Here is a 24,551-nt window from a genome sequence, read left to right as displayed (position 1 = left end):
ACGTTAGTCTCGGTACACAGGAGCATGCGTGATGGGCTTACTTGTGAGCAGCCATAGTGGTAATAATGCGTGGGAATGTCACCCAGAAAACAAGGTTAAGACGACATGAATCGACTACCAATTGCTGATTGGCAGTAGTGATGTAATCAATATACCGTCCAAGCCATTGTTGGAGTTTGTAGATGACTCCTGCATCGATCGACGATTCTGTACTGTTAGTATCTAAACCCCCTAGGAAAAGGAGAATGCGTCTTACGAGTTTCAATGTAATTGCAGAGTCGCACCACCATTCCCTCCAGTGTCTCTGTGGGTTCTCTGAAAGGAAATTCGTTGATGGGATCGATCATGACAGAATCATCATCGACTATTGAAACCCCAATGCTCTGGCGATCAGAAGCCATATCATCATCCGACTGCACAGTGATAACTTCGATGGGAGGGCTTGCTGAATGCGAGAAGCTGGACCGTGGAGTGTCGAGATTCTGGGGAGGTGGCACCATGGCGACTTCAGCATCCTCGACGCTCTCTTTGACTTGGTCCTTGAAGACATTAGCCGTAGTCTCAGCCGCAACTGACTGGGCCACGTTCGGTGGAGGAGGTGGTGAGGAAGTTGAGTCGTTCTCGGGCGCGTTTCTCAGGTTAAGAGTAGCCATGCTTGATGGCGGCTCTGTTAATGGGTCGCAAACAGGAGGCCCTGTATCTGAAGTCTTCGGCGCGACTGAGTCTGGTTGAGAGTAGACAGTTGTCGAGCCAGGCTGAGGCAAGACAGGTTCAGTGTCAAGAGTGGCGGAGCGAGAAGAGTCGTGACCAGGATTCACGGTGCTGTGAGAATTGGTAGGAGACCCGGAGAGCGAGGTTCGTTGGCGCTTGCGAGATGATATGTTACTGTCATCGAAGGGATTCGGCCGGGTCGAGCTCGCTTCAGCGGAGGCAGCACGATCTGGTAGGGCGGGAGATCTCGAGGCTGGATCCATCGGAATCGTAGAAAGAGGCCAACGGGGACAAAGCGTGGAGGTGCAGAGACGTCACACCGTCGCGAAAGACGCCCCGGCGATAGCTGCACAAAATTAACATGTGGGTTTAATAGAAACTGTGAAATGTAGCGGGGCAAAGTAGCAAGATTCCCAAGCTCTAAGATATAAGAAGTTTCGAAGAGGGAATCAGAGTCAAAGCACGAGTACGGGGATAAGGGAGACGTAGGCAAATGTGTGCGAATAAGAGATCCTGACGTTCAAGAACGGATGAAAGATGGTTGCCCAGAGGAATACTGTTTACACTTTGGGACTTGCTTGTGATGCGGATAAGAAAACAGGTGGATGGATTGGATGGATAAGGCTTTTGAGATGGATCTGAGGAGACCTAGGATAGATAGTAGGTAAGGTACCTAGGCACCTTAGTTCAGGCCGGGGGAGCAAGGATTGGCAGTGCGCGCTCGCGGTTTGCTAGTGTGGATACCCCGCTATCACAGGAGCACTGGGGGTGCAGATAGCAGCCCGACACCAGAGCATGGGAAGGGTTTGGAAGGGAACGGGAAACATTCGTTTGGGGAAAATAGAAGGATAGGGATGTGTTTTACTTGCCTTGTCAAGAAAACTAGTACGAGGCGGTAACTTTTGATACTCTCTTGTCGAATGAGAAGGTTGTTGGAAGAAGACAGCCTGCTTTCATGTGAGCGGGCATATATAGGTAGCTAATGGAAGCTATGGAGGTTTTCAGGTAAGGTACCCGTACAAAGTATGAAGAAGGTAGGGTGATAAGAGAACCCTCACAGCCGCGGCTGGGTAAGGGATGAAAATCGTGCGTACCAGAACCTTGAAGCTTTCGGGGATTTCTAATGGAGGGTCTCTCTGGTGCCGTCGAGCTAAGATTTATGCTGGGTAGGTAGTCAGGTAGATCAAGATTTCCCTGGTGCCCGGTTGCCTTGCAGTTGTTTTTGGCACTGACAGTTGTTCCGCACAAATTGAGATCCTTTTAGTGGGGAGCTCGCTTCCAGACAGCTTGGGCGTGATGTCAGTTGCTGTCGGAGGGCGGGGTAAAAAGGTGTGAGGATAGTGCGATTACATCAAGGACGCGTTCTCGATTGGCTCCGAGGACGATACTGTAGGTTAAGGTACCAAGTTTGGCATTTATACCTATACTGCCGATTGATTCTCGAGGCCACAGTAGCATTCAACAGGGACGTGTATATATATGTATGGGCAAAATATTAATTAGTAACTCAATCAGAGATATAAACCCAGCTACAGTGATTGCCACCAAGCCCTGCGAACACGTGAAGCGAAGACTTCAAATAAAATAAAACCTTGTCATTCACGCGAGAGTTGTCATGATAACGAGCGTGTCTTTTGGTGGGGCATCAAACATCCAACCAACTTTCAATCATGAATACTTGGGTAAACGACGGCAGAAGCAACTTACCCAAATATGCGTCATTCATTGCTCTATCAACTGAGTATTTGGGCGTTGCTATTCGGGCGAAGTAGGTACTATAAGTAACTTTATTTGGAAGTCAAGTTCTTGTCTACTCCAATCTGTGTGGTTATCTGTCGACAACAATTCATGATGACCAACCATGCTTGATTTGATTTTGATTTGTGACCATGTTCGGCTGTCTGCCTTAGGCTGCTTCATTTTCGACGCCTGCATGTTTCCTACCTATCAATTGCATCCATGCCTCAAGCAGTGGTGGCTTATTTTCCCACACATTTCAAAGGAGTTTGAATAAGGGGGTTATGAGTAGGTAGGCAAGCTGTAATTTCACGATCCATCTACTTAATTGAGCGTTGCCCATGGACTCTCGGGCCTTTCCCAGCGTGTGTCTGCCTTAGTTGCCTACCTACCTAGGTGGTTGTGCAAGCCACATCGTCTATCAAATGTTAGCCAAGGCCATTGATTTCATTGAGGCAATCTAACATCAACTCTTTGCAAGTTTGGTAAGGAAGAGCCAAATCACAGCTGTCAAGAGCAACCATACTTTAGCCAAAATCCTTTCAATGACTGATCGCCATTCAACTGGCCTTTTCAGAGTTTGTTCCTGCGGCTTATGACATGTAACCCGGCGCTAATAAGCAACTCCTCGTCAAAAATCCTGCCCCACATAATTCGTCCTTCTATTTTATTGTGAATAGCTGCAGCACTTTTTCAGGTTTCTCATGTCATTCTTGTAGCCACGCTGCCCTTCGCAGAACATCCAATTTTACATAGTAGCTTACAATTAGCGGGTTGATCGGAAGTCGCTTGTTGTTTGCAGTGTCTTTCACGTCACTGAGTGTCATCATGTCCGCTCCCAATTCCCAAGCCCCCCGTAAGAAGGTTGTGCATCAGCTTGACACTCCTTTCTCTACTGTCCCATGGTATGACAATCTCTCAAGTTTCTAGGCTGTTGAAGTCTCACACGAATAGGCCCTCAATCTTGACAGAAGATCAAGACACCATCCTCGAATTGCTGTGCGAGTAAGTCAGCTTACAACCTGGCCGAGTCTTACAAATATCTTTCCCCGAAGGCCATGAAATCCAATACGGAGACTTTCTAACGCCCACAGCCTCCTGAGCCCCATTGGGCAGTATCGACAGACACAAATCAAGAGATCCAAGGGGAAGCGTTCATCGCAAAAGGAGGAAGGGGCCAAGAAGACAGCCCAGGCTTCAGAACAACTTCCAGTGCCCCCAATGCCCGAGATAGAAGCCAGTATCGATGTCGGCCTTAACTCTATTACTAGAAACCTGCAGTTGTATTCGCGACAAGAAACTGAATCAATGGGAGACGAACCCTACCGACAATATTCCATGGTCTTTGTAGCGCGGGGCGATCAAGCCTCAACATTCAACTGCCATTTCCCACAGATGATTGGGGCGGCATCTAGGAAGACCAGTTCCGAAAGGAAAACCCGCCTGGTAGGATTATCTAAACCATGCTCTGAACGCTTGAGTTCTTGTCTTGGAGTGCCAAGGGTCTCGTCCGTCGCTATTCGTATGGATGCCCCAGGAGCTGGAGCTCTGCAGGAGTTTGTTATGAAGAAAGTCGAGCCAATAGAAGCCTCGTGGCTTGATGTGTCTTCGGATGCACAATATCTTGCCCCAAAGATTAATGCTACAGAAACAACGGTGGGATCCAAGCGAGCGCGTGTTGAATGAGGTGTAGGCAGAGAACCTAAGCAGGGGGTTATGCATGTATCCTATAGAAATCCGAATTATCTCATTAGCCTTCATATCAGCTGTTTGTTGAACGGTATTGGTAGCTGCATATTACTTAGTAGTGGAGGGTTTCAAACGTCAAAACCTTTCATGGGTGCTTAAATGAAGTACCTACTTGTCCACAATGTAGTACAGGAAGGAGACATCCTTTGCGCATATGTATTCTTCCTTTATCTTTGACTACCTAGGTAAGGTACCTAGGCAAAGTTGTTAAGGTATTCATGGCTGTGGAGTAAAGTGAGCAGTGTCAAGCAGGATACCGTCCCTTGGTCCTCAATTGCCACCGTACAACCCCCTAATCCAGCACCAGACGATCGTAAGGCTGCAGGTAACTCACGAGGGAGGTTTGCAGAAAGACGTAGAGTCACGTATAAAACAGAGACATTAAGCAGGTACTCCTATTGTAGATAAACTTCATCCTCCCACGATATAACAGCGCCAAACCCTGCAGCTTTCGAGTGCATGAACATACACCAGCCGGGATAGCCCCAGGACAGAATCGTTTGTACTCCTCCTGTGAGAGAACCACAGCTCGAGCAACTGAGATCTTGTTGAGAAATTTCTAATCAGTAGGGCAGCTACCTACCTACCTACCTACCTAGTGGACTCTTGGCTTGGCTGTATTGCAATTGGATACAGCACTACCCCCTAAGGACGATGCTACAGCGACTTCACTCAACTACCACTCCTCTGTAATGCTGCCTATAAGCAATCCTTCCGACTAAAACCATCCAGATAGGGGCACTGTCCCCTTTATTCACCAAATGCCTCTGTAAATAAGGTAGCCATCCAATTGTGGCGGTTGCTGGGTTAGGTACTTCCATCGCTTTCTCTCTCTCCCCCCCACCCATCGTCCTCTTCTTTCCTCCTCCTTCACCACCACCACCAGAACTTTTGTTTTGATTTTCTTTTCCCCTTTTCCTTCGCCTGTCCTCATAACCCAAGGCATAGACTATCAAGTAAGGCACTCATCAAGGAGACTTGCCTTTTGTTTCCTTTCTTTACTTCTTCCCCCTCTGTTGGCCTTAGCCAGCAGAAGCTCAGCGCGTCCCTTCTCATGATCAAACGTAAGTCGCTTTTCCCTCTGAGTTTTCCACGATCACCTCATTGCCGTCGATCATCCGTCTGCGTCATGATACAAGCATGTTAATGCTATGCTTCGGTCGGTTAACAGCGAATAGGTCAGAACTATCGCCTGTCCAGTATAGCGACACCCCCAGTCTTCGCCGCACAGCTGTTGCTGATTACGTCTGCAATCTCAATATCACCGCGAGTCGCACTATCAAAGATTTATGGTATTAATGATTGCCTCTTTCTTATTATGTCTTAGCTGACACCCTCTCATTACAGTGGCCTTAAACCGCCTCCCACGCTCATGCCCGTAGTCTTGTTGTTACACCGGCCACAGCAACCATGAGCGACAGAGGTTATCAAGACCCTAGCAAGGTGTCAGATGCTAAGGCACTGCAAATGATGTTCAAATCCAACACCGGGGCTAAGGGTCAAAGTAACATCCCCAAGAAACGAGCAGGTCAGTATTCAAAACTTGGACCCTCATCCTACTTAGACTCGGGAAAGCCCAATCCTCAATTAGAAATCTTCACAACAAGTGCAATAAATCTGTTCGTTAACAGTTAGACTAACATGTTGTTCCAAGGCCCATCGATGCAAGCTGCGCGCCCAGCTCCTGTGCCACCAAGCGGTTCTACTACTCCGTCAACCACAGCTCGGTTCTATCCGCCGACCCTTCTATCTAACCCTCTTGATCGTAAAGCTGGAGCTATTCTGGGCCCGTCAGCTTCTGATTTCCTTGGCCGAAGAGATGTAGCTCCGAAATTATCTTCCAGTCTTGTCCAGGGTCAAGATCACCAGGGGAAGGCCGAGGTTCCATCCACTGTTCCTAAGGTACAGGAGGTATCACCCAGTCTCGCTCAGAAAGAAAGTGAGAAGCCTGTGGTCAAGCTCCCGTCTACTTTAGCCGTGATTCCGGAGACTGACAAGCTAGATTTCGACTCGATTCAGGGGCAGAGCGAGAAAGCTGGGGCTCACGCCACATCTACCAATCTTCCCACTGTTTCTAAGGCCCCTGAAAGAGTCAGCAATCCTGATCTCCTCTGTGACTTCGCCACCGATTCAGGTCAAGCTTCCATAACAGCTACGACAGTAGAAACGGCAGCTGGTCTTCCAAAGACGCCAACTAAGACTACCAATCCTCCCGGTAAAGAGACGAAAAAGAAGACTCTTCTGGAGCTATTCCATAACCAAAAATCGGACGGCGTTTTTGATTGCCAAGCGAAGGAGGTAGCTACACATGACTCCAAGGCCGCCGAACCTTTGAAGTACTCGCCCGACGAACTTCTGGAACTGAAGGCAAATGCAAAGACGGGGGTTCTCCCCCCTGACTGCATAGTCAAGCGTCACAACACCAGCCAGAAAGCGGGTATTGCTGCCACATACAAATCGGCTGCCAGTTTCATTGCTCATAAGACTACCGCTGTATGTGGATCTCATGCTGAGATGACTGAGCCTACTGTTCTTCGTCCCACTGCTCCGCAAACTTCACCCAAGCAGGCTAAGCCCGACTCTATTCAAGCTCCTATTGTGACCACTGCCGAACCTGCACAGGCGGGAAATCTTATTGATCTTGAAGGAGGTCAAGTTGGCCTCAAGTCTGAGGCTGCAGAGAAGGTACCTGGAACCTCCTGTCTCGTTCATCAACGCTGGATGTCTAGCCTCACCTATGATGATCTCGCTGATCTGCAACCTTGTTCGGAGCATACTAAGCTTGACTCTGCTCAAGCTCCCACCGAGGCCCAATCCGAATCTATGCAGGCCAAAGATCCCGTTGCCTTCAAGGAGCTTCCAGATCCAGAAAAGCCTAAGGGGGTTCGCCCTCAGGCACCTGGTTTTGTGCCCAAACTGCACGCGCCGCCAGCCACTTCCATGCTAGCTCAGTATGCGACTCCATCGCCAATTGATTTGGGCGGTAATGAGGCCTCGCAACATGCCTCGACAAAGACATTTGCTCCTGCTGAGCAATTCATGGTCACTGCGACGCCTGTTGCTACTCATGCCAATGGCTTCCGGATCACTGGCCCTGCCACCAGTCAAATCATGTTCAGCTCACCTATCAATGTCACCTTCTCGACCGAGCTGCCCCTGCGCACTGCTGGCGACAATGGGGAGGTAGCTCGTGCCCCAAAAAAGCCCACCAAGGGCCTCGATGCATCCATGTGGGCTAAGTAAGAAGGCAAGGATATGGTATGTACAGGTTTCGGATAGGGTTGGCACAAGAACCGACGCTTCTCAGCTGATACTAGAGCGTCTAATTCTATGCGGCCATGTAATCAAGCCTATAGTTGGTTTTTGATACCAGAAGACAGTAGAAAAATACACATGAGTGTAAAACATATATTGGTTATCAACCCGTGAACTACTCAATGATTCTTAAATAGGTGGGAATCGAATTCGATATTAAGTGCACAGTGTTGATGTATTCACTCATCAACCACCTACTCAGACATACCCTTCTCTAGTATCTTGACTCCCTCTCTGACTTTAGGTGAGTAATGCTTCCTCAACAGTTCGCCCTCCCACACCGTTGCTGTGAACGGGTTGCTACCCTCAACACTATCGCTCACGGGATTGTATCGACCATCTCCCTTGCGCTCCTCAGTATCCCATAGACTACGGACCTTCTTCGAGTGCGTGTGCGCTACATCGCTGAGAAGAACCAAAACAGCCTGGCACGACTTGTCAGGGAGCTGAAGCGCTGTTGTCATGAGCTGCTTGGAAAAGGCGGCTAGTCGCATAGGTGGCACGGATCGGATGTTCCAGGGCGGGAGAAGAATACCTGTCAGTGCTCGGAGGAGAAGAACTGTTGTGGTCTGGACATTGATCTTGGTGGTCGCGTTGGTTGTGTTAGTGGGGCGTGTCAGCTCGACATCGGGGTTTGTTGAGAGTGGGAGAAGGGACTTGAAGAGATGTGTTGTGAAGAAGGAGAGGTCAAGATGAAGATCGTTGCGCGAGTTGTGAGCGTCTTGGCCTTCGAGCAGAGCGTATGCTGTAACGGTACACAGAAGAGCCTCGCGGGTTAGGTTGCGAATGGGGATATCATCATCGTCTTCTTCACCCTCATTGCCATCCTCATCACCGAGACCCTCAGTGGCGTCTTCTTCGCTGTGTCGAATAAGATCCTTGAGTGCTTCCAACAAATCGCCAAAGAAATCCTGGTTGATGAGATGGGCGTACTTGGCAAGACCTTCAAGAACGGCACCCATGAGATGAGGCACGCGTAGCTTAAGAATGCGAAAGTAGGTTGCAAACACAAGCTTAAGCGTCTCGGACTGCATACGATCACGTTCCTCGTGGCTGACTGATGCATCGGCGCTGGCCATATCCTTGTCCAAGGCCTTCTGTTCCTTGAGCGCCTTGCGATGCCGCTTGGTTCTAAACTCCTTCTTTTTCCTCTTGAGGGGTGCATCATCATTCTCGACATGGTCTCTGGATGCCTTACCCGAGAATTCGGAGAGGAGGCGCAGGCTTAGGAAGAGGTTCACAACACTCTCATCGACCTGAAACTCGCGAGCCTTCATCATCTTGGAAAGTAACCCCACAGCATCGTGTGCCGGTCGCCCTTCTTCGTCCTCCTTGAAAAGCGTCTGAAGAGCCTCTAAACACTTGACGCCATCTTGATTGATCTTGCGCCGGCTGAGCTTCGAAACAAGAATCTTGAGCAAATCTATGTGAAAGTTGAAGTGTGAAACCGATGTAACGAGAGTGCAGGCACAAGTGATAGCGATAGTAGCCATACTCTGCCCGCCCTTTGCAGCCCTGACCTCGAGCTTGGAGCATCGCGCAAGCTCCTTGATATAGTTCTGATATCCAGAAACGAGAGCTTGTTCATACTGTCGCAGTGTACGCACTTCCTTGGATAGTTTTTCCCTGGGTCCGTTTTCAGTCTGGGGACGTATACGGTATCCAGGGATGACATCCTTGTAGACAGACATTTGGGTCATGAGGGCAAGCATCTGGATGGCGATAATCTTAGATTGTCCGATCTTGGCGAGGGCCTTGAATGCGCCGACGTGTTCCTCTGGGTTCTCGTTCATTTGCATAGCAATCTTTGCTAGCTCTTCCTGTGCTGCGAGAATCTGCTGAGGCTCTGGGATCTCGGGTTCCTTTTCTTCTTCCTCCTCCTCCCCCTCCTCCTCCTCAGGTTTCCCCTCCACTTCATCCTCGCGGCCTTCTAGCCATTCCGTGTCGCTCTCGATTGAGGCCGTCTCATCGTCTTGCGCTTCAGCTTGCTCAATTCGACCATCGGCCGTCTTGATGGGGAGTCTGTTGCTCTCTTTTTGCTTCTTGCCTTTGCGTGGGCGCGTCTCATAGTCTTGTTCGAGACTCCAATTTGAAGCGTTCTTAAAGAAAGACTTCTGGGCGCTCCTTGAGTCGTTCTGATCTTGGGTCTCATGATTGGCAGAATCATGAGCGATCTTTCTTCGTTTTGTGCCGTTTTGTGCCATTTTCCTGTATTATTTCCAGTTTATGGCACGAGATAAATGCGCCTCTTGAAGGTTTTGTCGTCGTCTGTCTGGTCGATTTCTGCCAAAGTCGACAAGGTCTTGTGGGGCCGGCAGGAAATTGCATTCACTGATTGGATGAGATCATCACTCACCGCCAAAAAGTTGGACTTTTCTGCCGGACAGAAATGCCCCTCTACCAAATTATTTCCCAGCCGTAGTGTTTCTTTCTACCGTGTCTGCTACCCAACTCGATCTACTCCGCCAAATCGTCGCAAATGGGTTTCACAAAGCCGCCTGTTCAGGCGCTCAAGTCTTCCAATAAACTGAAACGAAAGGAGCTCTTCGTCCAGTACAAGAAGCACCAGAACAAGGAGAGACATGAGGAACGACACCGTCGCCGTAGGGAAGAAGCAAAGGACCCCGAGCTCAAGGCAGCCCGTCTAGCCAAGCGCAAACCTGCAACGATCGACTCGAAGCGAGTATGGGATGACATAGACGATGACAGTCTTGGTGTGCAGGTGGACCTCGAGAAGCTGAAGCGCCGCCGCATTGAAGAGGCTGAAGCAGCAGAACAGGCGGCTCACGAGGCTGCTATGCGCGCTGAGGAAGAGCTGGACGAGGATGATGACGTTGACAGTATGCTGGCTTCGGATGAGGAGATGGACGAAGAGCGACAGGCTGCACTGGAAAAGAAGCGTCAACGCCGTACACAGCGAGATAACAGTGTTGCCCCATCCACAACAAGCACAAACCTTGACTTGACACCAACATCACTGGCCCTAAAGTTTCCGTCTCTTTTCACCGACATACCGGCTCCTGAGCCCAAGATTCTGGTCACAACATCCATCAACTCTACTCTCCACGAACAGGCCCATGTTCTCTGCGAGTTCTTCCCCAACAGCTCATATGTCCCCCGTTCGGCCCATCGATACGGCCATAAGTATTCGCTCCGAGAGATCTGCAAGTACGCCTCAAATCGGGAGTACACAGCTGTAATTCTTCTCAAGGAGGACTCCAAGAAGCCTACAGGTCTCACCGTTGTGCATCTTCCTTCCGGCCCGACTTTTCATTTCTCCATCACAAATTGGATCGAAGGCAAAAAGCTTCCAGGCCATGGCAACCCAACAAATCACTACCCGGAACTGCTTCTCAACAATTTCAAGACACCACTTGGTCTGTTGACCGCCAAGCTATTTATGACCTTGTTTCCCCCTAAGCCCGAGTTCCAAGGTCGCCAGGTCACTACGCTCCACAACCAGCGAGATTATATCTTTGTGCGACGACATCGTTACGTTTTCCGAGAAAAGCGACAGACAGAAAAGAGCATCGTCGGTGCCGATGGAAAGGAGGTTAAGGGTGTGGAGGGCATCCGCGCTGGTCTCCAGGAGCTTGGTCCCCGCTTCACCCTCAAGTTGAGGAGAGTTGACAAGGGTATTGGAAGAGCTGGAAGTGAGGGTGATGATGCGACACAGTGGGAGTGGAAGGCTAAGATGGAGAAGGACCGCAAGAGGTTCAACCTATAATTGCTTCTCTAATAGTGAGTTGGTAGTCACGGTGCTTGGCGTTCTTGAACTTGAACCGGCAATACAATGAAGTACAAAGATAACGCAGACATCTTCATCTCAAGCTCCTGGCCTCTGTCATTCCTTTTACCCAATGCTGTATAGCATATTCTTTAACCCCCAAATTCGAGAAGAGGCTCGCCTCACGGCTGAGTGGCATGATAGATGAGGTGTCGATTCGTATCAACGTGACTTCACCGTGCCCTGCTCAAGAGATCCTGATTTTGCGCAAGGCCTAGGGGAGTACTGCTTCTAGTAGCGACTAGCTCAGTAGCCCAAGTTAGTTACCAAGGTGGTAGTACCCGTGGACAACACAAGTGCTCTCGCAGAAGTAGCATTCAAAGAAAGCACTTTGACGAATGCGTTGTCTATCGACGAGACAGTTGCTCGATGCTGGATGATAGTCGACAGTGGCCCCTGAGATACCTACTAAAGTGAGGGCGGTGGTTTCCATGTTTCAGGTTACCTAGTAGGTCCGTCCTTTCAAGCCCAGATGTGATTCCCTCGAAATAAAATAGCACTTATGAATTTGTATCTGTATATTTAACTAGCCTTGCCTAGTAGGTCAGAGTCTTCACCTCCACCAACAACTCACAGAGTACTATCATAGTTCATGATCACTTGCTTACCATCACTCGGAGCAGCATTTCTCTTTGTTTCTATCGTCACAGCCAGTTTCACTAAAACAGACAAAATGTCATCCGTCGAACCGCCCTACCTGCAGTTCAGGATGTTCTTTTCCTTCACCAAGAGAATCATATGCGAAGACCCGCCCACGATGCGGGACTTGTTCGATGAGGATCACACCATCTTCAATGCCATTCTATGAGTTTATTGGATCAAAGGCCAACTCCCATGCCTACGCCTCCAACCCCTCTGAGAGGCACCAATTCTATAGCTACCACAATCGCCTGATGGAGCTGAAGATAGGGGTTTTGTGTCAGTCCAGCTCCAAGGCAATATATATGGCTACCTTGGGTAGGCAATTGAGTGCCTCAGATTATGTTCTTGCTATTGGCTGAGCATGTCTCCTTCTCAAGGTGATTCACCTAGACTCATGTTACTTAGCAACACAATATTGTGGGTGTTTATTCTGGAGACCATGCATGGATTGGCACCAGGGTCGAAAGCCGGAAGTCACATCACTGATCGGTGGACACTGGACAGTAGAAAGTCCTGGCCATGAGTATCAAAACGGTTATACGGATATAAGAAGGCGCTTTAGTCTTTGGGCCCTGCTCTTGGACTATAGTATGTATGCGCTTGAGAGCTAGCTGGCCAGGGTGTCAACCGAGTTCATCCCTCAAGTCCACGAATGGCGTGGACTCGGAGTGGGAGCTTTGACCCCTGGTTGACGTAGCCCTTTCAGGATATCATATCCGGTGATCAGGTCGAGGTCTCAACGATGATAGACGCTCCACTGCTACAGTGCTACAGTGCACCGAGTCACTTTGAGATTATTGATGAGGGGAAATCGTTCGATATGCTGGCAGGTGCGTGAATGCAAGAATATCCCATGTCGTTGGGAACAATATCTACCTATGTATGAAACAGAAGATCTCCCGACGATGGGGAGTAGAAACGGACCTCGAAAGTAATAGAGGGAAAAGCCCAACGATGTAAGTCCACTTCGAGGGGGATTGAATCCTCTCTTTTTCCCAATGTACAACAAACCTCAATTTGGAGGACTTTAGCGTCCCTGTCAGAGATTAATACAGTAATTTATGTAGAGCGTGACTGTTGTCTGTTCGAGGACGCAAGTAACGTTACCTTTTGTATTCACCTAATTATCCGAAGCAATGCCTAAACCGTGGAAGACACAATGAATAATGCTTGCCCGAAGCTGGATAAGGATCGTTAAGGTTGTGGAGTGATATAGCTAGATTAGTAGGCACCTTATTCGTACTGAGGGAGCTATAAATCGAAGCGAGCTTGTCAACAATTGACAGTTAATGGAAGCTCGGCTTTTAAGTTCAGTGTTTAATTATTGTATCCCATACATCTGCGGGTCTACCGTTGAAAACGGTGATACTTTGTAGAACGCTGATTGCCATGCCGTTCGCTTGACAGGCAGAAACAGCAAAAGAAGGGCAACAGGGAATCAAAGTATAAACAGACCAAGTGGAGTGAGTATTGAAGAACATCCAATATAGTCATGGAATCTTGAGTAAGATCAACATGCATACGAACTCCTTGTTAATCAGCGAGCAATCTCCCATAGGCAATTATCACAACATTTTTAGGACTTGAGCTGTGGCGCAACGTTCCTTTCTAGGAACCAGCGCCACATCTCACCAGTCTTTTAGTGAGGTGGCGTTACAAGTTCAACTGTGCTGCATTGGACAAACCACGCTAGAATTCAACGTCTCTTCGTGTTCTGTGTGATTTGCCCCCTTAACTCGATTCAGTTGCTGACAACTATTAACGAAAAACCTCAACAGTGTTACACAAGATAACTTATTCGTATTCTAGACCAAGTCTCGTCTCTTCGTCAAAGATCTCCCTCCATTGCTTCTGAGCCGAGGGATTGCCCCTTACATATCCCCTGTCCCCTGTCTACTCATGACCCATCTCCCGCGGGTGGTTTGCGACAATTAAAATCCTGGCTGTTCATGACGCAGGCAGATTTGTCTGCATAACAGCAGAGAGTCTGCCATCAAAGTCACAATCAATGCTCTGATACACCCTGTTTCGAATAGGCCAGACTCAAATATCCCACGACGAATATGACGGCCTCCTCTGATCAACTGCAAACTAAAGGTGACGCCAGTGGTAAGCCACCCAACTTGACACCTCGTCATCCGAGCAAGCTATATAAGCGAATGGTCGAGCCGTAGACTAATCGACATGTCTAGTTGGGACAAGTAACCACAGCAAACAAAGCGACATATGGAAGCATGCCCCTGTACTCATTGGCACAACCAAATTTGAGCCTCGCTCCGATGTCAAAAACATCATGATTACGGGCGGCGCTGGCTTCATGTGAGTGACGTCCTGCAACGCCAAGCTCTGCTCCACTGACGGTTGATTTCAAGCGCTTGCTGGGTCGTCCGCCATCTCACTTTGACATATCCACATGCCTATAACATTGTCTCATTCGACAAGCTAGACTACTGCGCTGCTCTCAACAATACAGGCGTCCTAAGTGAATCCTCCAACTTTACCTTCTATCATGGCGACATTACCAATCCAGCTGAGGTTGTTGACTGTATGGAGCGATACAATATTGATACAGTTCTACATTTTGCCGCCCAGTCACATGTGGACCTGAGCTTTGGCAACTCTTATGGCTTCACACATACAAACGTCTACGGAACTCATGTTCTCCTCGAAAGCGCCAAGAAGGTTGGCATTGGCCGCTTCATTCATGTATCGACTGATGAAGTATACGGTGAAGTTAAAGAAGACGACGACGACCTTCTCGAGACGAGCATACTGGCTCCTACAAATCCATATGCCGCCAGCAAAGCGGCAGCTGAGATGTTGGTGCAGTCTTACCAGAAGAGTTTCAAGTTACCTGCCATCATTGTGCGGAGTAACAACGTATACGGTCCTCATCAATATCCGGAGAGTGAGTCAGAAAGCTAGCTGCCAACCATATGGTGCATGCCAAAGATTCTAACCGTTCTTAGAAATCATCCCCAAGTTTACATGTCTTCTCAACCGTCAGCGGCCACTGGTTCTGCACGGAGACGGCACGCCTACCCGGCGATATCTCTACGCTGGCGACGCAGCTGATGCGTTTGACACGATTCTCCACAAAGGTCAAATTGGCCAGATTTACAACGTCGGTTCACATGATGAGGTATCCAATCTAGAGCTCTGCGGGATGCTGCTGGACCGAATGAGGATACCACACGATACCCCGGAGCAGCTCCGCAAGTGGATCAAGTACACTCGGGACAGACCCTTCAACGACCGTCGGTATGCAGTTGATGGCACCAAACTAAAGAGGCTTGGTTGGGAGCAGAAAGTGTCGATAGACGAAGGCCTCAAGATTACAGTCGATTGGTTCACGCAGTTCGGAGAGACCTGGTGGGGAGACATCAGCCATGTTCTCACGCCGTTTCCTACGGTGAGCGATGGCGAGATGGTTCCGGATGATGCGCGATCAATGCGCGATGAACCACTTGAGTCCCAAGATATACGACAGGGCAAGCTGCCGGAACAGCACAAAAATGATGATATGAGTGGTGGTTGTCGATCAACACCACTGAACGGTGAGGATACAAGTGGGCTACATCAAAATAACAGCGGCGGCTATCAGATTACCGCTTGACGAACAGCCATTCTTTTTGCGGGCCTTTTTCTTCCTTTTTCTTTTTGATGTGAATTTTGATAATAGAACATACGGAAGACGAAAGACATAGATACCACTTATAAGGGGGGCTGATGATTAGACGAAGTCCCGAAGCTGGGGCTGCAAATTCAATCACCTACGGATAGACTAAAAAGAATCTTGAAATATACCTAATTTATCGTGGATACATGTTTGTGCGCCTACCGTATGGGTTAGACCACGTACCAATCAAGATGACCGCAACTACTATCACTGACTCAATGTAATAAGTCAAGCTAGGCGCTATGGCATTGGCTTACTATCATCGGCTACGGAGTACTTACCTATGAGAACAACTCAACTCTGGACCGTCAAAGCACTCCCAGTAACCAAGAAGCTCCCCCTGTAACTGCAGGAACACAATCAGGACAAGATGCAACGATGCGTATCCAATGGCCACAATTAATGACGCGTTCTCCTGCATGGTGCATCACTAACAGGGGCAGACAAAAGGAAAATTCAAGCCAAAATTCAGGGGGCCAGGTATCTTCCCAAAGGTCCAGTATCATATGCAAATGCAGAGGCAACGCCAGCACACAGACGCAGACGCGGACGCAAACGCACTCTCGGGGCGGACACCAAGTCCAACCCAGCGGGTCGGGGAGAGGCTAAACTCCGCGGCGCCGGGCCGGCAGTCTAATGCGTCCAACAAGAGGCAACAGTTTGTGTGATACGTGGTAAAGTTCATTCACTCTACGGAGTCTCCAGCGAATGGGATCACGGCGGGACGATCCTAGACTGGGGACGGTTTGACATCTTTTCTGTCGATGCCCAATGTGAACCGACCTGCCGGATAAGGGACAAGGGAAAGGTTATCCGGGGGTGAGGGTTCTTAGTATGTGATGGTGATGGTGATGGCGTTGGTGTTGGTGTTGTTTTTGTCATCATACTTTTTTTTCTTCTTTTTTTTTTTTAACTGCCGAAATGTTGATAGGCAGTCATGTACTAGACCATGAACTATGCGGAGAACAGGAAGAGTTCCCAATTGGAATCACTGACATTTGGGTTGCACTAAAGGGATTGACAGGGCGGGAGGGCTTTTGATTAATTGCCTCTAACTTGTTAACTTGGAGCTTGGGTGACGGGTTCAGAGGGTAAAGGGGACGGGCCGCTTCAAGATGTGAGACCTTAGTAGACAGACACTGTCTGATTGGAATTCGATGAGTCGACGATTGATAAGTGAGTTACAGTAGGAATAGGAACAAGTCTATCCCTACATACAGTACGACAACGGCGAGGCCATCCTTGTCGTATCAGTACCCAATTCCGCATGTAAATAATTAGTAAAAGCCAACTTGTCCAAGCTGTTGGACTTCATCGACCGTTTTTTTTTTTTCTCTCCGACGATGTGGAGATATGTAACTCATTAGACCCTTGACACAAGGAAGACGCGGGAAACCGTACAAGTCAAAGAGACGTCGCTCTTTTGAGTAACAGCAATGCGGATAATTGAGTGGCAAGCAATTATGCTTAACACGAAATCTATCTCTATTGTCGTATTGCCTTTTCTTGGCATGCGATAACAGGCAGGATTGGATTTCTGCTTGACAAAGGCACAAGACAGGACTAGGTATCCGACTCGCAGTACGTACATGCAGTAAACATCGACTCATGAAAAGACCCGCATGGACGCTTATCTGAATCAGGTTTAAGTCTTTTGTCTGGATTGTGAACCCTGAAGTTTGAACCAACTGTGCATCCCCTGTTGTTGACTGTTGCACTGCTCCACTGCCGTGGGATGATGGACCAGGAGCCAGGTTCCCAGAGGGGGGAACTCTTAGCATCCCCAAGAGAGCAAGTTTCTGTGTTGCTCATTGCTTTGTAAGAGCCTAGATTGGGCTGGAACTTGCCGTGGTGCTTCTGAGAGTACTTCCATGGGGTGACACTACTGATGGCAATACCTAATCCACGCCTTCTTGTGAGATGAGGTCGTACAGATGCCACATATGTACTCTGTACTCCGTACTGGTCAACCAGTTAAGAAATACCTAGGTACCTAGGTACGGAGTATGCCATGGACTTTCAATAGTGCAGAGGCTTAGGGGCCAGGCCTGTCTCGTCCTACCCCCCGGTAGCCGAGGGCGTTTGACAAGTAGAGCCAAGCAGCCAAGCTCACCGGAGCAACGTCAATCCGAGAGCAGGTGCAGAAACATCCATGAAGTGAGGAGTCCATGTTTAGGATATATGCGGCGGGTTAAAGGGCCAGGTACGCTTAGAGTGCCGGGAGCTGAGGAATGGATAAACCTCCACCTTGACCGTCGAATCGCATAAACGGACAGTAATGGAAAAACGGCCGTCAGAGGGATACAACGTTTCATGATTTATCTGTGTGTATCTTGACTTTGAGTTAAGAATACGGACGGAGATACTTCACAGGGTTGCCACGGCCTTCCGTTACCAGCCAGTATTACCAAGCTCAAGAAGGTCGTAGAGCATGGGGTTGCGTGTGTATATTTGGATTTGATCTGAACCAGTAGATTAAAGTATGAGTGCTGTACTGTTACTGCACTGCATATGAATGGGCAATGAGCCGCCTACTCTACCTAGGTACCTTACACACTGGGTATGATATGTACATATATTTTATAACTCTTCAACTTCATCTTCAACTCTGACACCTTCTTCTCCTATAAGGTAGCCCAGTCCCTTACATTGTCGGGGAACAGCTAGTGTCTACCACCGTCAATCCAAGAGACTTGTCGTTTACTAACCACAAACGTTGTCAACCGACCGGCGTATCCTTGTCTCTCAGAAGCAGCACAGTGGCAGCACCAGACACAGAACGCCCCCCCTTGCACCCGATCCTTGGATCTCTCTCCTCCTCCACTTTTTTTCTGTTCTGTCCATTGTATTCATCAGGAAAAGAGAATCCTCGAGTTGTTTTTGTTTTTGTTTCTGTTTCTGTTTGGTCTTTCAGTCCAACGGCTGTACTAACTACCTTACGTACCTAACTAGCCCTGGCTCTAGTTAGTGTAGGTATTCCCCAGCTTTTCCTCTCTATCGGTGACTCAACCAGTCAACTTATCTCTTCCCTCTTCCTACCTCAGACTATTCGTAAACTGACCATATACAATTTGTCTGCCTTTTTCTACGGATCCCTTCCGGTTCCCTCAGACCCTTGTCCCCGTTTCTTGGTCTGTGCTCACGGGCCTTTACCAATCCCCAGGTCTTCTTCCTGCTTGAAGTCTTAGATCCTCCTCCACTCTACCCACGGATACTTCACGAATACATATCTCGTCCTTCATCCATAATTGCTTTGTTTGTGCTTTGACGGCTGCTACTGCCGCTTGGGTTTCTTTTGGTCCTCGTACGGACCGTCTTTAGACAAAGACTCCAACCTCGCTCTCGCGAATAAACCCGAACCTAACTAATCCGGTTTCTGCGCCTCAAACTCTCATCCACCAAATCTTGGACCATTCTCCGTCATCGCGACAGCAACAACGAATCATACCCGGGCCCGAACTTTTGTCGCCCGCGCCGCTCGTTTCCGCCTCATTCCCCGATCTCAAGCCATGTCGTTAGCCATTATCGCATCCATTCAATCATCATAGTTGTCATTCTCCTCCTGTTCTCTCTAGACACCCATGGCCAAAAAGCGAAGGACCAAGCAACGCAAAAGTACACGGGGACGTCACAACCAGTCTCAGACGAGCACAATGTCCTCGGAAGACTCGTACGCTGTACAGAGCGGCCGACAATCTAGCGACGGTACACCGAGTGAGCATGCCAATAGCGACGGAAATAACACAGCCATGACCAGTATCATGGGTACCGATGAGGAGCATCACCACGATGATTCCGACCTCGACGAAGATGTTGACGAAGACGACATGATATCCATATATCCCGCTTCTCAATACCCCAGGGTCTCTGCTTCGCACCGCGTAGAGACTCCATTCTCTCCAGATTCCCATGCGATAGACTCAGACATGTGAGCGACAACTTGTGCTACATTCCTTGCCGTGACACTAACACATGCTAGGGCTGCATCGACACGATCGTTGTGGGCGCAAGACCTTGACTACCGAGAAATCCACGGCCGCCGCTATTGTCGCGAATATTATATGCCAAACGATGACATCGAACAATGGAGAATGTCTCTTCAACACCAAGTATTTATGCACGTCCTGGACGGTGAACTTACTCTTGTCCCTCTGCAAAACCCCGAGCATATTCTCGATATTGGCACAGGAACAGGTGAATGGGCAATCAAGATGGCCGAGTTGCAGCCCCAGTGTGAAGTCGTCGGAACCGATATCGCTGCGATAGCCGAGACTAAAAGCGTGCCCATGAACGTCTTCTTCGAAATTGAAGACGCCGAGGATTGGGATCGCCACCCCGATATGTACGACCTGATCCACTTCCGGCTTATGGAGGGCGCATTCCGGAACTGGAGCTTCGTCTACGACAATACGTTCTTTTCTCTCAAGCCTGGTGGCTGGATCGAGGTTCAAGATTTTGTGAGCGCAGAGGGCTTCGCACAATTCCTATCACAGTTCCCCGACAACTCTGCCATGCACGAACTCCTTCGAGACCTCTTGATCGCTTCGGAAAAGTCGGGGCGTCCACGAGGGATACATCATCTCGAGCCACGGCTGCTCATGGAGGCAGGCTTTGTTGACGTACGGGTTACGGAATACTCTATTCCTATTACCGTTGCCGAGGCATCTGCGGGCAAGATCTGGCTTATTTCGTGTCTAGACAGCTTCGAGGCATATTGCTTGCGCTTGTTAACGGAGTACTTGGACTGGGACCCCGAGAAGTGCAAACAGGCTTGTGAAGCTGCTGCCCGAGACTTGGCAAACGCAGCCAAGGACCCCGAGAAGTCAAAGGGTCTTCAGGTCAAGATGCGCATTATCATTGGCAGAAAGCCCCTCGATGCGGCGCCCACAGATCTGGCAGAATTCTTGGGGAGGAGTTACTCGCCAGTAACAGAACTGAACGGCAACAGTCCTGATCCTACGCTCCGTCCAGATGACCAAACAACTGCAGGTCTGAGCTGAGGCGGTGGTGCCAGCTCGGTTCTGGCGAGGGCACGAAGAAGCTTAATTCTTGGGCGGCTCAGCGGCTTTGCTTTGTGTGCGATGGGGTTTGGCGCATACTTTTGTTTTGGGCCGGCGTTGTAAACGGATGACGACTCATTTTTTGGTTCTTCTAAACATTTATCTGTACATTCTTCAGCATTCGATCTAGGGGGTTGGTTATCCTTTGAAGATATTTATGGACGGCGCTCTGGTGTACACAAGACTTGTTTGTCTGATAGCTACTAACTCAGAGCTATAGACATGACGAGTTATGTAAAAGGCACTTGGATTGGTTAGACAGACATAGGGAGAATATGTGTATCAGTGCACTGACAATAGAATCTTTGTAGAGTCAAAACTTATGCTGCCTCTGATTCATTGAGCATTCCATTAAACCAGGTGACGCTAATTCAGTCCCTAGCAAAAGCGTAGGTGGTGATATAATATTTGGGGCAGGTGTTTTGCTAGGAGCTGGTGCTAAATAGCGGCCTTAGCCCCCCCCCCCCCCCACAGCAGATAGGTGAGGAGGTGCCTATCCGGCTGGCCCCAGGTGGGGACCTGGAGCTTGTCCAACCACTGACTTCGTCACCGTCAACACCTCTCACTCATTCCCATCATCAACCAACTTCAGCGAGCCGACCCAACCTCCAGGCCCCCTGTTTGTCGAATTCAAATCAGACGTCTAGTAGTGCGCAAGACGCATAGCCCCCCTCCACGCCCCCAACTGCCGACTATGCGCCTGTGAGGCCGTGACAATATGGCCCTGGATCTCCAAGATGGCTTCGTCGCCGCCAATGGCGTCCCAGACCTCGAAGAACCTATTTTCACCATAGAGCGCGTCCAGCTACAGTTCTCAGTAGCCGCTGATTTTGTTGCTGCGCAGGTTGCCAACAACGTCATCGTCCTCGCCCTTTCCAATGGACGCATTCTCCGTATTGACCTGGAACGACCCGAGGATATTGACGGTGAGCAGTTGAGCGACGTGTCATGCGGCTAGTCATGGTGACTGATATCGCAACGTATAGATATCGATCTTCCCAAAAAGCCATCCGAGGTTGGCATGATACGGCGCATGTTCCTCGACCCTACAGCATCACATCTAATTGTTTGCACCGCGCTTGGCGAGAATTATTACCTCCATTCCCAGTCAAAACATCCTCGGCCACTTGGGCGCCTGCGAGGAGTTTCGATCGAGAGTGTGGCATGGAACCCTTCGTTACCGACAGCGTCGACGCGCGAGATATTGATTGGTGCATCCGACGGCAACATTTACGAAGCCTTTATTGAGACGTCAAAGGAGTTTTACAAGAAGGAGGTGAAGCACCTGAAGAATCTACACAAACTTCCTGACGGACCAATTACAGGATTATGGGTGGACAATCTTCAGAATAACAAGTCAGACCTTCGGCGGGTTGTGATAGCTACTCAGACACGCTTGTTTCACCTAGTCGGAAGGATAGGTTTTGGGCATGATGGTTCAGGGTCTGTATACACCCGATTGTTCGAGTCAGAGCAGCCTGTCGTCCATGAACTGTCCCGGACGACCTCAGGGGCACCTTCGAGTCTAGCGGTATCCCCAGACCCCCCGGATTCTGGACCATACGATGACGATATTCCTGATAGAGCATACGCATGGCTATCGTACCAAGGCGTGTTCCACGGCAAACTCTTGAACCAGCCAGCAGACAGCAATCTCGGGACCAAGGTCTTTTCAGAATCACATATGCTCTCTAGAGCTCAGATCCTTTCCCCCGAGAATAGCGAAAGACGAGTCCCGACAACCGAGGCAATCGACGCAATCGCACTCACACAATGGCATATTGTCCACTTGGTCGGGGGTCGCGTCATTACAACGAATCGCCTCACCAGAAAGATGGTGTCTGAGCATGATGTTATCGGTCAGGGACAGAAGCCTCTCGGGTTCTCCGTGGATATCCAAAAGAACACATTTTGGCTATTTACATCAGACGAGATATTCGAGATCGTGGTTCGAGATGAGGAGCGCAACATCTGGGAAATTATGACAAAACTGAAAGAGTTTGAGCCAGCTCTGCAGCATGCTCGAACACCGCTTCAGAAGGAAACCGTCGCGGCTGCTTACGGTGACCACTTGGCCAAGAATGGACACTGGCTCGAGGCTGCTACTGTCTATGGCCGCAGCAACAAGCCTTTTGAAGATATCGCACTGAGCATAATCGACAATAATCAACCAGATGCCTTGAGGAAGTTTTTACTGACGAAATTAGCCTCGCTCAAGAAATCAGCAGTGATGCAGCGGATGATGATCGCGGGATGGTTGATCGAGGTCTTTATGTCCAAACTCAACACGCTGGATGATACCATAAACACACAGGCTGAGCCGTCGGAGCACCTCAACTCAACTGAATCACGCAAACTCCTCGAGTCCGTGAGGAAAGAATTTAGAGATTTTGTCGACAAGTACAAAAACGACCTCGACCGGAAAATGGTCTACGATGTCATCAGCAGCCACGGCCGTGAGGGAGAACTTCTATACTTTGCCAATGCGGTTAACGACTACAACTATGTTCTTTCTTACTGGGTACAGCGAGAGAGATGGAATGAGGTCCTGAATGTTCTCAAGAAACAGACGGATCCTGAAGTCTTTTACCGATATAGCAGCGTGCTCATGACATATGTAGCGCCCGAGTTGGTTGAGATTTTGATGAGGCATGCTGACTTGAAGCCTCGAAGTCTCATACCAGCCTTTCTTGAGTACAACCGGACATTCTCGGGAGGCCCCAATGCACAGAACCAAGCTATCAGATACCTCAACTATGCGGTTTACCAGCTAAACTCGAAAGATGCTGCTGTACACAACACTCTAGTCTCGATTTACGCTTCTCACTCCTCCAAGGATGAATCGGGGCTTTTATCCTACCTACAAGCACAAGGTGATGAGCCGCGTTACGACCCAGATTTCGCGCTTCGACTTTGCATTCAACACCACCGAACATTATCTTGCGTTCATATCTACACCAGCATGGGGCAGTATCTTCAAGCAGTGGACTTGGCGCTTTCTCATGGTGAAGTTGAGCTAGCAGCAGTTATTGCAGATCGACCCATGTCGAATCCTCAACTGCGCAAGCGATTGTGGCTTGCGGTGGCCCGAAAAGTCATTTCCCAATCGAATGGAATCAAGACCGCCATTGAGTTCCTCAAGCGGTGCGACTTGCTCAAGATCGAGGATCTCATTCCTTTCTTCCCTGACTTTGTTGTTATCGATGACTTTAAGGAGGAGATTTGCGCCGCGCTGGAAGATTACAGCCGTAATATTGATAACTTGAAGAAAGAGATGGACGAGTCGTCGCAGACTGCAACAAATATCAAGGTTGACATTGCTGCGCTCGATCACCGATACGCAATCGTGGAACCTGGAGAGAAGTGTTATACGTGCGGGCTGCCGCTCCTGAGCAGGCAGTTTTTTGTCTTCCCATGTCAGCATTCGTTCCATTCTGACTGCTTGGGACGCAAGGTGCTGGAGCAGGCGGGCGTTGGAAAGTCCACACGTATCAGGGAACTTCAGACACAGATACAGAAGGGTTTGGTCAGTGGCACTCAGAGGGAGACTGTGGTGGCGGAGCTGGATGCTCTTGTCGCTTCTGCTTGGTATGTTTGTGTTTCCTCTTGTAGTTTTACAGCTAACAGTGCACAGTATTCTTTGCAGTGACCTTGCAATCAAGAGGATTGATGAGCCTTTCATTACGCATAACGACAACATCAACGAATGGGCATTGTAACAAGAGGAGGACGGGAACAAAGTCTGTGTGCTTGTGGCTGGCTGCCTTATCATTATCTTAGATCTGCATATACCCCCGCAACATTTATTCAGTGCAATTGACGACAGCCTTAATTTGAAACCTATGGTCTAACATGATACCGGGCAATCGCG

At 49.2% G+C, this 24,551-nt stretch overlaps 8 protein-coding genes across 8 annotated transcripts; 6 read left to right on the top strand and 2 right to left on the bottom strand.

Moving 5' to 3' along the window:
- Nucleotides 1-37: 37 nt before the first annotated feature.
- Nucleotides 38-974, bottom strand: J7337_009685 (uncharacterized protein; the record flags this gene model as incomplete). The annotated part of the gene is made up of 2 exons (XM_044827280.1): nucleotides 38-207; nucleotides 257-974. 2 exons carry the CDS (start codon nucleotides 972-974, stop codon nucleotides 38-40), a joined length of 888 nt encoding a protein of 295 aa, XP_044677874.1.
- Nucleotides 975-3,276: 2,302 nt separating this feature from the next.
- On the top strand, nucleotides 3,277-4,134 carry J7337_009684 (uncharacterized protein; the record flags this gene model as incomplete). The annotated part of the gene is made up of 2 exons (XM_044827279.1): nucleotides 3,277-3,353; nucleotides 3,543-4,134. The coding sequence occupies 2 exons, from the start codon at nucleotides 3,277-3,279 to the stop codon at nucleotides 4,132-4,134; spliced, it is 669 nt and encodes a 222-aa protein (XP_044677873.1).
- A 1,473-nt stretch (nucleotides 4,135-5,607) lies between these two features.
- Nucleotides 5,608-7,440, top strand: J7337_009683 (uncharacterized protein; the record flags this gene model as incomplete). The annotated part of the gene is made up of 2 exons (XM_044827278.1): nucleotides 5,608-5,725; nucleotides 5,852-7,440. 2 exons carry the CDS (start codon nucleotides 5,608-5,610, stop codon nucleotides 7,438-7,440), a joined length of 1,707 nt encoding a protein of 568 aa, XP_044677872.1.
- A 266-nt stretch (nucleotides 7,441-7,706) lies between these two features.
- Nucleotides 7,707-9,716, bottom strand: J7337_009682 (uncharacterized protein; the record flags this gene model as incomplete). The annotated part of the gene is made up of 1 exon (XM_044827277.1): nucleotides 7,707-9,716. The coding sequence occupies one exon, from the start codon at nucleotides 9,714-9,716 to the stop codon at nucleotides 7,707-7,709; it is 2,010 nt and encodes a 669-aa protein (XP_044677871.1).
- A 275-nt stretch (nucleotides 9,717-9,991) lies between these two features.
- J7337_009681 (uncharacterized protein) lies at nucleotides 9,992-11,239 on the top strand (the record flags this gene model as incomplete). The annotated part of the gene is made up of 1 exon (XM_044827276.1): nucleotides 9,992-11,239. The coding sequence occupies one exon, from the start codon at nucleotides 9,992-9,994 to the stop codon at nucleotides 11,237-11,239; it is 1,248 nt and encodes a 415-aa protein (XP_044677870.1).
- A 2,995-nt stretch (nucleotides 11,240-14,234) lies between these two features.
- On the top strand, nucleotides 14,235-15,557 carry J7337_009680 (uncharacterized protein; the record flags this gene model as incomplete). Its single annotated transcript, XM_044827275.1, has 3 exons — nucleotides 14,235-14,260; nucleotides 14,314-14,849; nucleotides 14,911-15,557. 3 exons carry the CDS (start codon nucleotides 14,235-14,237, stop codon nucleotides 15,555-15,557), a joined length of 1,209 nt encoding a protein of 402 aa, XP_044677869.1.
- Nucleotides 15,558-19,273: 3,716 nt separating this feature from the next.
- Nucleotides 19,274-20,620, top strand: J7337_009679 (uncharacterized protein; the record flags this gene model as incomplete). The annotated part of the gene is made up of 2 exons (XM_044827274.1): nucleotides 19,274-19,548; nucleotides 19,600-20,620. The coding sequence occupies 2 exons, from the start codon at nucleotides 19,274-19,276 to the stop codon at nucleotides 20,618-20,620; spliced, it is 1,296 nt and encodes a 431-aa protein (XP_044677868.1).
- A 778-nt stretch (nucleotides 20,621-21,398) lies between these two features.
- On the top strand, nucleotides 21,399-24,399 carry J7337_009678 (uncharacterized protein; the record flags this gene model as incomplete). Its single annotated transcript, XM_044827273.1, has 3 exons — nucleotides 21,399-21,606; nucleotides 21,667-24,268; nucleotides 24,315-24,399. 3 exons carry the CDS (start codon nucleotides 21,399-21,401, stop codon nucleotides 24,397-24,399), a joined length of 2,895 nt encoding a protein of 964 aa, XP_044677867.1.
- Between the last annotated feature and the right edge of the window lie 152 nt (nucleotides 24,400-24,551).

Source organism: Fusarium musae, chromosome 7 (genome assembly GCF_019915245.1).
Source record: "Fusarium musae strain F31 chromosome 7, whole genome shotgun sequence".
Classification (NCBI taxonomy): Eukaryota; Fungi; Ascomycota; class Sordariomycetes; order Hypocreales; family Nectriaceae; genus Fusarium; species Fusarium musae.
The sequence above is the reverse complement of the archived record's forward strand: the minus strand, read 5'-3'. Positions and strand labels throughout refer to the sequence as shown.